This window comes from Mesoplodon bidens (assembly GCF_964165515.1).
Source record: "Mesoplodon bidens genome assembly, chromosome: 19".
Classification (NCBI taxonomy): domain Eukaryota; kingdom Metazoa; phylum Chordata; class Mammalia; order Artiodactyla; family Ziphiidae; genus Mesoplodon; species Mesoplodon bidens.
In genome coordinates this window covers 48,938,298-48,955,641 of record NC_138179.1, presented here as the reverse complement: position 1 = coordinate 48,955,641, position 17,344 = coordinate 48,938,298, and the positions used below count along the sequence as shown (strand labels likewise).

At 47.8% G+C, this 17,344-nt stretch overlaps 1 protein-coding gene across 1 annotated transcript in view; it reads right to left on the bottom strand.

Moving 5' to 3' along the window:
* PLEKHM1 (pleckstrin homology and RUN domain containing M1) overlaps nt 1-17,344 on the bottom strand; it is a 47,216-nt gene that overhangs the window by 23,296 nt on the left and 6,576 nt on the right. Inside the window, exons 4-6 of the mRNA XM_081218271.1 lie at nt 16,669-16,916; nt 14,281-14,907; nt 5,396-5,792 (exon numbers count right to left, since the gene is read on the bottom strand). Coding sequence (XP_081074397.1) covers nt 5,396-5,792; nt 14,281-14,907; nt 16,669-16,916 — 1,272 coding nt within the window. The remainder of the gene's footprint in view (nt 1-5,395; nt 5,793-14,280; nt 14,908-16,668; nt 16,917-17,344) is intronic.

Sequence of the window (17,344 nt, the reverse complement as noted above, 5' to 3'; positions counted from 1 at the left end):
AAATATCTTTAACATAAAATAACAAGGATGGGGTGAGGAAACAAGGAAGGAGACAGATGTGGATTTTGAGATGGTGTATGCTCACTGGTGAGGGCCTCTCTCTCCTTGGAGGAGAGGGAGACTGCTAGGAAATGTTCACACACCTGGTCCAGTGGCCACAGGCCGGCCACCAGGAAGTGATACTCTAGGGAAAACCTTTTGTTCTCTTAAGCAATAGAGAAAAACAGCAGGAATACTGGGTCCTTGGAGCTTCTGCACATGGGCCTGGACTGAGCTCTGCGGCTGTGCCCCCCTCCAGGACCCCCAGTTATTACACAGGGCGGGGGAGAGGGCAGCACACCACTGTTCCCCCCCCCAACCTTCTTGCCTCCTGCTCACTCAGGGTCCCATATCTGGCCCGTTCCCTGCCCCTTTAACAGTGGGGGGAAATCACCAATGACAAAGGATCTAAGCCAGAGCAGCACCTGCCGCCAGGACCCAAGACAGAAGAATGCCACTTGGAGTCACTGCAGGGACCAGGACACTGTGTACAACAGCTAAATCCCAGTGGGGGGTCTGGCAGAGGAGTGAGATGTCAGGTCTCTGGACCACTTTCAAAAAATCCCTTTTGTTCAGTCTGTCCTCATTATGTCAGGCCAAGGGACTGCCTGTACCCCCTCCTGGGGGAGGGGACCACATGCCAGAGGCCAGTGGTCCATGAGGGCAGTGATTAGGGCCAAGTCTTAGAATTCAGACTGTCCTCTGGGACTTAAACTGAGAAACCAACTCACGACCTTCCGGATGCCACAAAGGCAGAGTCACCCTAGTTTCCCCACTCCTGTCCTTCCCAGCACTTATCACAAGTGTAATTATGATGCAGATAGTTATTTGTCTAACATAGTGTCTGTCCCCAAGGGGCAGAGCCTTTGTCCTGTTCCATCGCTGTACCAAGTGTAGTGCTTGGCCCATAGCTGGGGCTTTTAATTAAGTTAATTAAAAACAAAGTTTTAAAGAAAGACTGAATGGCTCTCGGGATTATAAAACTTGATAGTGACTCCCTCCCCCCCATAAAGTGTCAGATAAATAGCAGTGACTAAATGACAGAAGCATAGAAAGATGAGAATTGCAGGGGCAGCACTGTGACTATCTCCTGAGAAGGGAATGGACGGACGCACAGCTCCCCTCTAGAGACAGACTCCGGGAGGGGCGAGCATCCAAGGTTCTCACGCTGAACTCGGCACGCCGTGCTTCGATTCCACGGTCCCCAAGCAACGCTGCAGCAACCAGACTCCCCTGATGCCGGCCAGGAGGTGGAGGGTGACTTGGTCAGACCAACCTGCCCGCCCCAAGCACCTGGTGGAGCACTTCTCAGTGTAAACTTACAAGCTGGCATCTCGGGAGTCTCTGGACAATTTGAGAACTATTCACTGATACCTATGCTTTCCCAGGTACAGTGCTCAGAGCTGACAATATAGAAGTGAACGTGGGACTTCCCTGGTGGCGCAGTGGTTAGGACTCCACGCTCCCAATGTAGGGGCCCCGGGTCTGATCCCTGGTTGGGGAACTAGATCCTGCATGCATGCCACAACTAAGAAGTCCACATGCTGCAACTAAAAACCCCACATGACACAATGAAGACCCCGCGTGCCGCAATTAAGACCCGGTGCAGCCAAGGTAAATAAATAAATAAATAAATTTTAAAAATTAAGAACTTCTGTTCAACAAAAGATACCATTAAGAGATTTAAAAGGCCAGCCATAGACTGTAAGAAGATATTCGCTATATACATATATTTTTCTCCAGTAAAAGACACATCCACAGTATATAAAGAGCCCCTACACATCAATAAGGAAAACACATACAACTCAATTTAAGAATGAGACAATTGTAGTGAGGTAGATGGACCTAGAGTCTGTCATACAGAGTGAAGTAAGTCAGAAAGAGAAAAACAAATACTGTATGCTAACACGTATATATGGAATCTTAAAAAAAAAGTGGTTCTGAAGAACCTAGGGGCAGGACAGGAATAAAGACGCAGACGTAGAGAATGGACTTGAGGACACGGGGAGGGGGAAGGGTAAGCTGGGACGAAGTGAGAGAGTGGCATGGACTTATAAATACTACCAAATGTAAAATAGATAGCTAGTGGGAAGCAGCCACATAGCACAGAGAGATCAGCTCGGTGCTTTGTGACCACCTAGAGGGGTGGGATAGGGAGGGTGGGAGGGAGATGCAAGAGGGAGGAGGAGATATGGGGATGTATGTATATGTATAGCTGATTCACTTTGTTATAAAGCAGAAACTAACACACCACCGTAAAGCAATCATACTCCAATAAAGATGTTAAAAAAAAAAGAATGAGACAATGACTTTAAAGGATACTTCCACAAAGCAAATGAAAAGGTATCAATATCATTAGTCATCAGCGAAATGCAAATTAAAACCACGGTGAGATACCACTACACACCTACTAGAGTGGCCAAAATGTAAAAGATTGATAATACCATTGACTATGATAAATAGCAATGAAAAGGCTCATATATTGCTACTGTGAATATAAGTTAGCACAAGCACTTTAGAAAACCGTTTGGCAGTATCTATTAGAGCTAAACATATGCCTACCCAGTGACCTGGCAATTCCATTCTTAGATGTACACCCAGAAATGAGTACACAGGTTCACTGAAAGGCAAGTACAAGAGTGCTCACAGGGTTTCCCTGGCGGCGCAGTGGTTGAGAGTCCGCCTGCCGATGCAGGGGACGCGGGTTCGTGCCCCGGTCCGGGAAGATCCCACATGCCGCAGAGCGGCCGGGCCCGTGAGCCATGGCCGCTGAGCCTGTGCGTCCGGAGCCTGTGCTCCGCAACGGGAGAGGCCGCAGCAGTGAGAGGCCCGCGTACCACAAAAAAAAAAAAAAAAAAAGTCTGTGACAACTGTAATCTGTTAAAAAAAAAAAAGAAAAGAATGGGCAAATGTTTTGAATGGACATTTCTCCAAAGAAAACACACAAATGGCAATAAGCATTTAGATGAAAAGATGCTCAATATCATTAGTCATCAGGGAAATGCAAATCAAAACCATGAGACACCACTTGTCACCCACTAGGATGGCTATAATAAAAGCAAAAACAAAAAAACCAGACAGTAAGAACTGTTGGTGAGGATGCAGAGGGATGCACTGCTGGTTGAAACATAAAACAAGGCAGCGGCTCTTGGCAGTTCCTCAGAAGGTTAAATATAGTTACCATATGAGCCCAAAATTCTACTTCAAGGTATGCATCCAAAAAAAGTTAAAAACATATGTCCAAGCAAAAAATTCTACATGAATGTTCACAGTAGCATTATTCATCATAGCCAAAAAGTAGGAAAAACGCCAATGTTCATTAACTTATTAATGGATAAATAAAATGGGATACATCCATCTAATGAAATCTACAATGGGATATTGCTCAGCAAGGAGAAGGAATGAAGTACTGACACAGGCCACAACATGGATGAAACATTGTGCTAACTGAAAGAAGCCATCACAAATGTCACCTATTATATGATTCCATTTATGTAAAATGTCCAGAACAGGCAAATCTATAGACAAAGGAGATTAGTGGTTACCAGGGGTTGAGCGGGGTGAGGGAGGAGGGGAAAGGGACAGGAGTGATTGCTAATGGGTAGGGGGTTTCTTTTATGGGAGATGAAAATGTTTTAAAATTAGACTGTGGTGATGGTTGTACAAATCTGTGAATATACTAAAACAAATTGAATTATACACTTTAATTAGGTAAATTGCATGGTATGTGAATTATATCACAATAAAGCTGTTAAAAAAAGAGAGTGGGGCCTCCCTGGTGGCGCAGTGGTTGGGAGTCCGCCTGCGGATGCAGGGGATACGGGTTCGTGCCCCGGTCTGGGAGGATCCCATATGCCGCAGAGCGGCTGGGCCCGTGAGCCATGGCCGCTGGGCCTGCGCGTCCGGAGCCTGTGCTCCGCAGCGGGAGAGGCCACAACAGTGAGAGGCCCGCATACCGCAAAAAGAAAAAAAAAAAAAATAAAATAAAAAAATAAAAAAAATAAAAAAAAGAGAGTGGAGGGCTTCCCTGGTGGTGCAGTGGTTGGGAGTCCGCCTGCCGATGCAGGGGACATGGGTTCGTGCCCCGGTCCGGGAGGATCCCACATGCCGCGGAGCGGCTGGGCCTGTGAGCCATGGCCGCTGAGCCTGCACGTCCGGAGCCTGTGCTCCACAACGGGAGAGGCCACAACAGTGAGAGGCCCGCGTACCGCAAAAAAAAAAAAAAAAAAAAGAGAGTGGATATGCCTCTTCTATAGTCTATTTCATGGCGCTGGCCCATCCTGAGTTATAGGATCTGGAAGCCACAGGCCAAAGGAGAGATGTGTGTGGATGGAACTGAAAGAGCAAGACTATATCCCCAACACAAGCCCTAGACAGCAGCTAGGATGAGCTCTGGGTTTTATGTGTCTGTGTCCACGTGCACTCCAATTCCTCCTTCTGCTTTTCATGACCCAAGAACAAATGTGAAATGGCACTAGAGCTTGGGTTCACAGCTTGACTACTGCTTCCCGGGGCCCACAGTTCCAGCCTCTACCCTTGGGGCTCTCTCCAGGACAGTCCCAGGGCTGGCTTCCTCCAGTCATCAACACACTGGATTCGCTTATTCTAGAACAGCGCTGTCCCACAGAAATACAACGCAAACCACATAAGTCACCTTAAATGTTCTAGTGGCCACATTTTAAAAAAACAGGTGAAATTTAATAATATATTTTATTTAAAAATATATTTTAAATGCTTTAACATGATCAATAACCAAATTATGAATGACACATTTTACATTCTTTTTTTCCCACTAAGTCTTCAAAATCCAGTGTTTATCTTACTCAGCTTATCTCAATTTGGACGAGCCATGTTTTAAGTGCTCCAGAGCCACATGTGGCTAGTGGCTGCCCAAGCGGACAGTGCAGCTCGAAATCTGGTTCGTGTCGCAAAATGAGTATTTTCAAAGCCTGGTGCTTTATGAAAATGTTAATTGAATAATAACAAGTACTGAGGAGGAAACCAAAGCTCAGTGAAGTGAAGTGCCTCGCCTAAGGGCATAAGGGCATAAGGGCATAACCCCTGAGTGGCAGGGGTTAAGAGAAGAGAGTCTGCAGTTGGGTGAGAATTAGCTTCTCCACAGAGCCCACGTGCAGATGACAGGAGACACCCATGGGAAGAGATGGGCGCACAGCCTGTCTCACATCCACCACTCACACCCCAAATCACCACAGTGCTATTAATACCAAACCATGCAGGGCAAGAGGCTCAGGGGGAAAAGGCAGAGACCACTCGGGGTCACTAGCTGAAGAAACCCTGCACCGCCTCTGAGACATGAACCAACACCCCCCAAAAACACCCAGCTTGTACCACTCACCGGACTGGTGGGTGAGGGAACCACAAGGCTCAGCCGAGGTCCATCCTCCTCCGGAGGCTTCCGCTGGCCACTTCCTTGGCCGACTGCCTCCCTCACAGGACTAGGAGGCTGCTGGCCTGCAGTGCTCCCCGAAGGGACAGCTTGGGCACTGCCTGGCTGTGGCCAGCCCAGGGCGCCAGGTGCCTGGGGAAGCGGCTCCTGCTTGCGGTCCCCATCTCGAGTCCCAGGGGATGCTTGGGCGGGGCGGGGCTCTGCAGGTACCTCAAAGTGCAGGGGTGTGCTGGTGTCCAGGCCGCGGAGGGCCAGCAAGGCCTGCAGCGTGGGAACCTCCGCTTCTTGGCTCAGTCTGTTGGTTGGCACAGAGTTTACCTGGGCTTTGCTGAATTCCGACAACACCCTGGAAGTTTTTAAACAAAGAAACCTGTGTGACGGGGTTGTCAGCTGGCATGCCCAAGGCTAAGTGGAAAACTGCTGTTTTGTGATTGAACAAAAAACAAAAGAACACAATCCCCAACCCCTTAATCATCGCTGTGCTCCCAGCTCACACACACAGACACTCCCACCAAAGTTGCTCCCCAGCTCACAAAGCAGAGGAAAGGACTAGAGGCAAATGGGAACTAACAGCCTTTCACCCTCTGAACAGGCTAACTGTGGGCCTGAAGAGTCGGCTCAGCCAAACAGCTGTGTGGCCGGTCCCTGCCCCAAGGCGACCTCGGCAGTGCCTCGGTGAACAGCATGTCTCAGAGCTGGGCTCCAAGACTCCGCTCCCTGGGACACGGGCTTGGGTGAAGTGAGGACGCGCTTTGTTCCTGGAACGGTAACTGGGCAGCAGGGTCGGGGTGAGGGGCTGGGTGTGGATCCAGAGAAGCCTCAAATCCCCAGAAGCTGCTGCTGGAGCACAGTGCATACAAGCTGTGCAGTGTGTGTGCCCATGTACATGGGGATGTGTTCCTGATGGGACTGGCACTTTCTGCCCCTCAGTGGTGAGTCTGGGGCCGGGGGAGCCAATGTCACTGCCTTTGTGTGTACACACACACACACACACACACAGTTCTGGGACTTCTGGAATGTGTATTGGCTAGTGGCTGCTCCTCCCTCCCTCGCCTGAGGCTTCCGAGAACCCAAGTTCTGTTTCTGAAGTAAACCTATTAGCTGTCTCCACCTCTGCTTATGAATCCAGTGAGGACATCAAGGGCAAATGCAGGTTCTGGTGGCAAGAAAGCTGTCCGGAGCCCAAGAGATCTCACAATCGCACGTATCTGCCCTAATGGCTTAGACTGGGTGCAGAAGACACATCAAACTCCCCTTAACGCGGTTATGGAAAAGAGGATTTTAGAACTCTAGTTTTCATCTGATTGTCTTCTAGGTGAGCTCTGCTCTTATTTACACCATCATAACCCCAAACAACATTTTAAGACATTTTAGACAAGAAGAGGTGACCAACCCATGCATTTCTGGGCAACTGATTTTCAACAGAGGTGCTGAGACATTTCAGTGGGGAAAGAATAGTCTTTCAACAAATGGTGCTGGGATAAGTGAATAGTTCGTTCCATGCAAAAGAATAAAGTTGGACTCATCTCACACCATATAAAAAAATTAACCCCAAATGGATCAAAGACCTAAAGGTAAGAGCTAAAACTATAAAACTCTTAGAAGGAAAGAAGTGTAAAGCTTCATATCTTTGGATCAGGCAATGATTTCTTAGATATGACATCTAATGCATAAGTGACTAATAAAAAATATAATAAAAATATTTGCACATAAAATGTGCAAATATTATCATATACCTGATAAGAGTCTAGTACCCAGAATATACAGAGCTCTTACAACTCAACAATAAATAAATAACCCAATTTAAAAACAGGCAAAGGATGGGACTTCCCTGCTGGTCCAGTGGTTAAGAATCCACCTTAAAATGCAGGCGACGCGGGTGTGATCCCTGGTCAGGGAACTAAGATCCCACATGGCACACGGCAACTAAGCCCACATGCTGCAAGTAGAGAGAAACCCGTGGGCTGCAACAAAGAGCCCATGTGCCACAACTAAGACCCGACGCAGCCAAAAATAAATAAACAAATAAATAAATAGTACAGATGAACTGGTTTGCAGGGCAGAAATAGAGACACAGATGTAGAGAACAAACGTATGGACACCAAGGGGGGAAAGTGGTGGGGGGGTGGGGGTGGGGGGTGGGATGAATTAGGAGACTGGGATTGACATGTATACACTGATATGTATAAAATGGATAACTAATAAGAACCCGCTGTATAAAAGAATAAAATTCAAAAAAAAATAGTTTTAAAAAGAAAGAAAGCACAATGCTTTCAAAAAATAAACAAACAGGGCTTCCCCGGTGGCGCAGTGGTTGAGAGTCCGCCTGCCGACGCAGGGGACACGGGTTCGTGCCCCGGTCCGGGAGGATCCCACATGCCATGGAGCGGCTGGGCCCATGAGCCGTGGCCGCTGAGCCTGCGCGTCCGGAGCCTGTGCTCCGCAACGGGAGAGGCCACAGCAGTGAGAGGCCCGCGTACCGCAAAAAATAAATAAATAAATAAATAAATAAAATTAAATAAACAAATAAAAAATAAAAATAGGCAAAGGATTTGAATAGACATTACTCCAAAGAAGATAAATAAATGGCCAATGAAGACATGAAAAAGTGCTCAAAATCATTAGACAATAGTGAAATACAAATCAAAACCACAATGAGATACTACTGTACGCCCAACAGGATGGCTATAATAAAAGAGAGAGGGCTTCCCTGGTGGCGCAGTGGTTGAGAGTCTGCCTGCCGATGCAGGGGACACGGGTTCGTGCCCTGGTCCGGGAAGATCCCACATGCCGCGGAGCGGCTGGGCCCGTGAGCCATGGCCGCTGAGCCAGTGCGTCTGGAGCCTGTGCTCCGTAACGGGAGAGGCCACGGCAGTGAGAGGCCCGTGTACCCCCCCCCCCAAAAAAAAAGAGACAGAGAATAGTAAGTACTGGCAAAGATGTGGAGAAGTTGGAACACATATATATTATCAGTGGAAATGTGAAATGGTGCAGCCCCTGTGGAAAACATTTGGTAGTTCCTCAGAAAGTTAAATACAGAGTTATCATGGGACTCAGTAATTCTACTCTTAGGTACTTACCCAGAAGAATTCAAAACATATGTCCACACAAAATACTTGTAAATGAACGCTCACAGCAACATTATTCATAATAGCCAAAAAGTGGGAAAAAATGTCCATTAATTGACGAATAAATAAATTGTAATATATCCATACAATGGAATATTATTTGCCCATGATATGTGCTATATAACGTGGTTGAACCTTGAAAACATTGTACTAAGTGAAAGAAGGCAGTCACAAAAGGCCACATATTGTATGACTCGATTGATATTAAATGTCCAGAAAAGGTAAATTCATAGCTAATGGGTAAGGGACTTCCTTATAGGGTAATGAAAATGCTCTTGAAGTAGACAGCAGTAGATGTTGAATTCACGACCTTGTGAATATACTGAAAACCACTGAACAGTACGCTTTACAATGGTGAATGTTATGGTATGTGAATCATATCTTGATAAACAGATGACCTCTCAGAGAAAGGTGTAAATGTGTTTGTGGAATAGTTATGGGGGGGACGCAGGTGGGGACTCGCTCTTGCTCTAAAAGCCACACTCTAAAAACAGACCCACAAAAAATCCAAGAGTGCAATTTGCAGCGAGTAGGCAAGGATGAGTTCTGGAAAGAAAGGGGTAGTTTCCACAGGCAGAGGAGGAGGGGCGTTTGCTAACCACTTATATGTGTCCAAACCACGGGGCCCCCTTCTGAAATGAACTAGGGTGTCAGACTTTTTACAAGGTCCTCTGTGAGGTCCCGGATCCTCATGGGCTCCCGGGAGGTGGCGTGGTGAGTGATTAAAAGCAGGGGCTCCCGAGTCCACCTGGCCTTGGTTAACGCATGGCTGTGGGCTCCACAATGTGAACATTATGTTCATGGACTTAATTCCCTTATCTGGAAAATGGATGTGGCATCAGCACCCATCTTTTATGACTGTGACAAAGATTAAGTGACATAATACAGGTAAAGTGCTTAGCACAGTGTCTGGCACAAAGTGATCAATAAATGTTAACCTCATTATCACTGATAAGACTGCTTAGCCTCCGTGTACACAAACATAAACATGGAAGGAAAGGAACAGATTTACTGAAAATACTCACTAGCATTACCAAAACAGTTATGAATTAGAAGTGAATCCTAACTTATAAGAAAGATTTTAATGACAAGCGTAGACTGGGTGTTAGAATAAGTGAGTGACTTAATGCTTAGAGAAATGTCACCAAACAGCAAGAAGCTTGTGTGATTAATTTGAGCTTCTGTCAAATCAAAACCAAGGTCAAGGGGAATTCCTTGGCAGTCCAGTGGTCAGGACTCTGCACTTCCATTGAAGGGGGCACGGGTTCAATCCCTGGTCAGGGAACTAAGATCCTTCAAGCTGCAGGCACGGCCAAAAAAACCCAAAAAAACAAAAAACCCGGGTCAAGGTAAAATGCAGCTCACAGAGCTTCACCAGAATTGGTGAAGGACCCAGTGAGAATAAGAGAGACACGTACATCAAGTGGAAAAAAGGGCTAGAGATGAGCTTTTGAAGGAAAGGCAAAAGAAAGAACAGTTTTAAAAATTTTGAGGAAAATGAAACATAGAAATGAGACTGGGGGAGAAAGAAAAAAGGAAAAGAAATGAAACTGAAACCACTACAGTCCTTCCACTTTGGTCTGGTTCAGGGCCGTGTTTCCCAAAACCTTTCTATTCGAAAATTGTTTTTTTTTTTTTTTTGGCTGTGCCGCCCAGCATGTGGGATCTTTAGTTCCCCGACCAGGGACTGAACCCAGGCCCCTCCTGCATTGGAAGTGCGGAGTCTTTAACCACTGGACTGCCACGGAAGTCCTCTATTCGAAAATTTTTAAACTTTGTGCTTTCATTTAGAGAACAATCTGGAAAAAAAGTATATGTATTATAAATACTTATGTATGAAGTAAATTAAAAGCATGGCCTGGAGAATCTGAATGGCCACCTTATAAAGTACCCCTGACAAGTGATCCTGAGCCTGCGGTTTTCCTGAACATGCGGACTATTGTGTTGGTGATACACAGTACTATTTGGCAGTCAAGGGCCACTAATAAAAGCAAAGAGGGCTTCCCTGGTGGCGCAGTGGTTGAGAGTCTGCCTGCTGACGCAGGGGACGCGGGTTCGTGCCCCGGTCCGGGAAGATCCCATATGCCGCGGAGCGGCTGAACCAGTGAGCCATGGCCGCTGAGCCTGTGTGTCCGGAGCCTGTGCTCCGCAACGGGAGAGGCCACAACGGTGAGAGGCCCGCGTACCGCAAAAAAAAAAAAAAAAAAAAAAAAGCAAAGAGGTGGGCTGCACATGCTAAGAATCATTGCCCCCAAGGGAAGGCCTCATTACAATGACCTCTGACAAATATTACCAACCAAGGTTTTGCAGCAGTGTATGTGAGGACAAGCAGTAGGAGAACGGATGCGACAGGTACGCAGTAGTAAAATGACACCACCCGGTGAGCACGCATGCTGCGTCAGACACTGCTCTAAGCATCTGACAGATCTAAATTCATTTCATCTCCCCAGCATTCCTTTGAAGCATTCTTATCCCCATTTTACAGATGAGGACATCAAGGTCAGAAAGGTTGACTAACTTGCCCAAGATGGCAAAGCTGGTTGATGGAGGGCTCAGGCAGTCCGGTTCCTGAGACCACACTTTTTACCACTAGACTGTACCTATGTGTGATATAATTATAATTATAATTCAGACCCAATGAATACAAAAGAAGCTGTGTGGGACAGTCGATCCTCTCTTCACAAGGCAAACTGTAATTTGGCTTCTGCAAAACATTAATAAGTTTCACTTGGAATGTTATGGGTTTTGCGCTTCATGTTTAATTTGTAGATTTTTTCTTTTTTTTTTGGCCGCACAGAGAGGCTTGTGGGATCTTAGTTCCCCGACCAGGGATTGAACCTGGGCCCTGGCAGTGAAAGCGCAGAGTCCTAACCACTGGAGCACCAGGGAATTCCCAGTTTGTAGATGTTTTGACTTTATAGTTGTAAGAGTTTTAAGCACAACGTGTTTATGCCTAATTTTAAGTTATATACATTTAAGTAACACAACAATTTAAGCAAACTCTTACGTGTTGGTGAGAATCTTTACCCTTAAAACATATACTCTAAGAAATGCTAGTCTCTGTGAATGCTCCAAGACAAACTTCCAGCCCAGCTCTAAGAATGATGGTGCTGGCTGTGTGCTTGTGTGTGTGTGTGCGTGTGTGTGTGGTGTCTGCCGCTTCCTCACATCACTGTCCAGTGTTGGTCTGTACATCCTGACCCTCTTCCCTTGAGTTCCCCTGGAATACCCAGGACAACATTTCCCATGCAGGGTGGATGGTCACTGATTCAGTGACCTTAAGCTGGAATTTTCCAATCACAAGACTCATGAAAGATAAAGGCAAGGCACATGACAAAGAGAAGGCTGGCTGGTCTGCAGGAGGAGGGAGAGACAACCAAGGGCTAAGACAGGTGACTGAGCCTCAGTCACGCCACGGGCCCAGCCATCTCTGGGGTGGGGGCTGCTCCTTCCCAGCACGTTATATCTAATCCTTCCGTTTGACATGTGAAAATTCTATCTGATGTGCTCGATGTTCGGAGGCCATTTCTGGGACCTACCAGACATTCTTATGTGTGCATCTCACTCATGGGTATCTCACTTGATTCTCAAACAGCCCTATGAGGGAATTTCCATTTTGAAGATGAAGAAACAATAAAATAGGTAACTAATAAGGACCTATTGTATAACACAGGGAACTCTACTCAATATTCTGTAATGACCTATATGGGAAAAGAATCTAAAAATGAGTGGATATAAGTATATGTATAACTGAATCACTTTGCTGTACAGCAGAAACTGAAACAACATTGTAAATCAACTCTACTCTAATAAAAATTAAAAAAAAAAGAAAAAGATGAAGAAACAGAACCTCAAAAAGAGTTAGCCATGTACGAGACATTACTGGGCTTGTAGGTGGTGGAATGGGGCTTGAAACTAGATCTGCTCCAGGGCCAGTCCATGACACCCAATCCTGGTGTGATTCCCACACCGGGTGGGAGCCCTGTAAAGACCTGAACCAAGGTGGGGGGAAGGGTGGGGAACAGCAGGAGTGGAAAGGTCCTAAACACAGCTGATGTAACACAGGTCCTACTAGAGGAAATGCTTCAGAGACGGCTACCATTTTTTACCTATGAGACGAGCAAATTTCCAAAACTTTGATGATACCTTCTGTTGACAAGGCTGAGAGGACACAAGCACAACCCTGATGGAGTGCAAATAGGCAATATCTGTGAAAATTACAAATTAATTTATTCCTTGGCTCAGCAATTTTGCTTCTGGGAATTTACTGAACAGAGATAGCTTGCGTAGGCCTAAAGGACCACATACACAGATTATTTATAGAAACACTGAACTCCAAAGTCCATTAAACTCAGGGCTGATTCAATGAACTAGGGTACATTCATACAATGGAAAAATCTGTAATAGGAAAAAAAAAAAAAAAGCTCTGATATGAAAAGATCTCTCAAACAAGGTATAGAGTAATGTATTTACAATTTATACTAGCTTTCGTGGAAAGAACGGAATAAGAAATAAGAAAGATAATAACCTATAAGGGAAAAGAATCTGCAAAACAATATATTTATATATATGTAACAATATGTTATATATATATATATTTATATATATTATGTATATAACATATTTATATATATGTATAAATAACTGGATTACTGTGCTGGACACCTGAAATTAACACATTGTAAATCAACTATACTTCAATTTAAAAAAAAAAGAAAGAAGAAAGAAAATTTTAAAATTTGTACGTTCATATTTGTTATAGATGCATTTAGAAACTGGAAAAATATGCAAGAAATTAATAATTATGGTTACATAAATAGAGTGGGAAAGACTTTTCACTGTATATATTTTAGATTTTTTTAAACTATAAAAATATATCATCGGGCTTCCCTGGTGGCGCAGTGGTTGAGAGTCCGCCTGCCGATGCAGGGGACGCGGGTTCGTGCCCCGGTCAGGGAGGATCCCACATGCCGCGGAGCGGCTGGGCCCGTGAGCCATGGCCGCTGGGCCTGCGCGTCCAGAGGATGTGCTCCGCAACAGGAGAGGCCACAACAGTGAGACGCCCGCGTACCGCAAGAAAAAAAAAAAAAATATATATATATATATAATCTATTCAAAAATTAATGTTAAAAAGCCTGAAGGAGGGCAGGCTCTGGCCAGGCTCCCTTCTCCAGTCAAGTTCATCACTTCACGTCCTCCTCCTCCACACACTTGCTCGTCCCCATTTGCCTGCCACCCCCGTCCTGGCATCACTCAGGTTTTGTGTCCCCCAGAAGGTCTTCTGTGAGGTCCCAGAAGACCACCCTTATGCACTGTGCTTCACTGCACTTTTTTGGGGAAGTGGTACATAGAGCTCTGAGCTATAAGTTTCCTTCTCTCTAGATGAAGACGACAATAATATTTCACACTACATCTCAGAGAGATTAAATAACTTGTCACAGGTCACCAGGCCAGAGCTGGCGCTGGAACCACCTCTGAGCCCCATCTAGATGCGTTCTCCCCACTGGCCCCGGTCTGCCTGAAGGTACAGCCCCCAGCAATTCCAGTCCCCGGGGGAGAGTCCCTGCCCCCTTCGTCTGTCTTTACGCCATAACAGAGTTCCGTGCTCAGTGACAGGCAATCACATGCCCCAGGCAGGGAGGGAGGGCAAGAGGAAGAGACGGGAGGAAGGAGAAAGAGAGGAAGGGGTGGGGGAGGGGTACTCACTCTTGCAGAGACGGGTCCGAATCGTCAGCATTTGCCGTCCCCAGGTCTGAGTCGCAGGACATGGGCTCCTCGGAACGGTCTGGACTCTTGGAGCCATTCTCTTGGAGCAGGCAGCTGTCAGAGTTGAGGCTGCAAGAGAGCTGGGACGAACTGGCCGTGTCCAGGCTGAGGGAGGAGGCCGTGAGCCCCCTGTTCCGTCGGATCTTATGGCCCGAGTGCTGGACCTCGATGTCCTCCGAGCCTGAGGAATGCGAGATGGAATCCAGAGACTCCTTCCGCTGTAGTTCCGCTCCAGAGGTAGTAAAGGGGTCGAGCTCCGAGAGCGGGCAGAGACCGGAGAGGGCCAGCGGGGTGAGCGTCCACTCGTTTAGGATGGCAGACTTGTAGGAGAGCTCGAAGGACAGGGACGTCAGGCCCTGCAGGAAGCTCAGGAGGAACTCGCCCTCCTCGGCGTCACGGAGCAGGGCCGTGGGCTGGTAGTACTCGCACAGGCGGGCCTGCTCCTGCAGCAGCAGCTTCAGGTAGCACTCCATGAGGCCGTCATTGAGCGCCAGCCGCAGCCAGGCCCGGCAGCGGCCCACGTCCGTGCTCACGAAGATCAGGTGCTCCAGTTCCGAGATGATGTGTCTGGGAAGGCAGAGAACACACGTGTTTCAAGAAACAACTCCAAATCACGGACATGCCATTTTATCCACTGGTTAGCAAGAGCCAGTAACAACGACCGCAAATATACATAGGCATGAGAAGCTCCTGGGTAACAGCGTTCAAAGGGGAATTTAGAAAGGTTCAGCGCTAAACCCCCAACTTTTTTACGTTTAGTGTCATGAAGGATTGTTGCCATTTTCATGACAACTACGCATCCGGCCCCTGACATCATCCGCTCATCCAGGACATGTCTGCTAAGCCCCTGAATTTTAGGTTGAGGTCCTTGGAGCTGTGAAGACAGAGGGTAAAGTCATGGTCCCTACCCTCGGTCCAGGAAACCGCCTTTCAAGGGCATATTGAGGTGAGCCCTGTTGTTAGCAGAGCTGGGGTGAGGGCTGGGTGATCACCTCTGGGTTGGAGTAAGAAAAACGCCACAGAAGAGGGTAGTATCTGAGCTGGGCCTTGAGGGACTACAAGAGGCAAAGATGGATGGAGAACCTTTGAGGCACAAGGGGCTGACGGAGAAAAAAGCATAAAGGGTAGGAAAGCAACAGACTGTAACAGGAGTGGGGAGCGCTCCAGTTACAGCACAGGGACGAAGAGTGGGTGATTGGGTTGCAAAGCCAGGTAATGCAGCGCCTTGAGTATCAAACGGGGGAGGCAAAGCGGGGCGATGCTCCCCACACCTGGCTGTGCATCCGAATCACCTGGGGGACTAGGTTAGGATACAGGTGCCGGGGCCCAGGCTGGCGTTTGGGAGCCTGTGGGCTACCGGTTTTTGCTCAGGAAAGTGACGTGCTCGCAGCTATGGAGACTTCAGGGTGGGGCGCTCCTACCCAACCCGACCCCACGTGTACCAAACTCAGCTCCCGAATGCCTCGGTCTGATGTAAATGCCCCTCCTCTGACCACTGCCGGCCCCCGCGCACGTCTCCTCCACGGGAGTGCGGACCGCACTCTGCAGAACCCAGTGACGGAGCTCCGGTCAGCTTAAGCTCAGTAAACGTTGGCTGACTGACCAAAGGAAAGACAGAATGAGATAAGGGGGACAATTAGAAAGGCCCTGCCACCCAGGAGTCAGGTAAGAGCCTGAGATAAGGGCAGCAGCAGTAGCACGGGAAGGAAGATTAGAGACTGACAAAGGCACCTTCGGGCAGGAGGTGGCATTTAATAGCCCCGAGAGGCACAGTGTCAGCTGCCGGCTCCAAAGCCCAGGAGGAGGTTCGGGGCGGGGCCAGCAAGACAAGTGTCTCAGAGCACACATTCAGAGGCTCTAGCTGGATGCCACTCTTCTTAAAAAAAAAAAGAAACAAACCCTACCTTTTGTACTTGTACCTTGCTACAAGGATGATACGTAGCACAGATGTGCAAACATCCTAAGGCAGGGTCAGCAAACTTCTGGCAAGGGCCAGACAGGAAAGATTTCAGGCTCTGCAGCCCCGCACAACCTCGGTTGCAACTACCGAATTTGCCAGCGGGTGGTACAAAGAAGGCTCCTGCTCTTGCTCAGGGCGCCCAGCCCAGGGGCTCGACGCTGCCCCAGGCCATGGTCTGAGGGGCTCACTGAGCCCTGGTCTAACATCCCCCCCCAACCCCGCTTGGTCCACCATCTCCTCTCCGGGACACAGGGCTCTCTGTGTCTCTCCCGCACGGCTGGAGGGAAGAGCCCAGCGTCCCAGACTCCGAAGCTCCCCCGACATGAACCGCCTCCACCCCCCGCCCCGCTGCCCCCAGCAGCTCTCACTTGTGGGTGACAGCTTTCAGGAGGGGCCAGAAGACGGGCTGAGGCAGAGGATTCTGGTGGGCACTTTTCTTTCTTTTCCCTCCGGCCTCGGCTCGGACGTGCTTGGTGTGCAGGCCGTGGATGAAGACGGCTTCCAGGGCGCTGCACATACTATTGGCATCTCCGTCTTCGCTGGTGACCGCTGTGTCCAAGGACACGTACTGCTTCTGCAGTGCCTTCACGGAGCCCACCAGCTTCTTCTTGATGACCTGGGTGGCGCCAGACATAGCACAGGCCTTTAGAGGCTCCTGTGGCGACCCCTGCAATGTGACTCTTCCTGTGGCCAAACACACGGGTCCACACGCATGCACAAATCTACATATCTGCGTAGCAAAATGAGTACAGGCTAACGGCAGAAAATAAAAGAGAAAGCAGAGAGAAGAAAAGGAAAATCGCCCCAAGATGTGTTCTTAGGTTTTGCAAAGATACGTGTGTTTTTTAAATTTCTTTGTTTCCTATTTTTTATTTACTTATTTATTGGCTGCACGGAGAGGCTTGCGGGATCTTAGTTCCCCGACCAGGGACTGAACCCGGCCCACGGCAGTGACAGCGCTGGGTCCTAACCACTGGACTGCCAGGGAAATCCCTGCTTGTTTTTTAAACCAAACTTCAGTGAGCTGATAGCCATATAAACCTT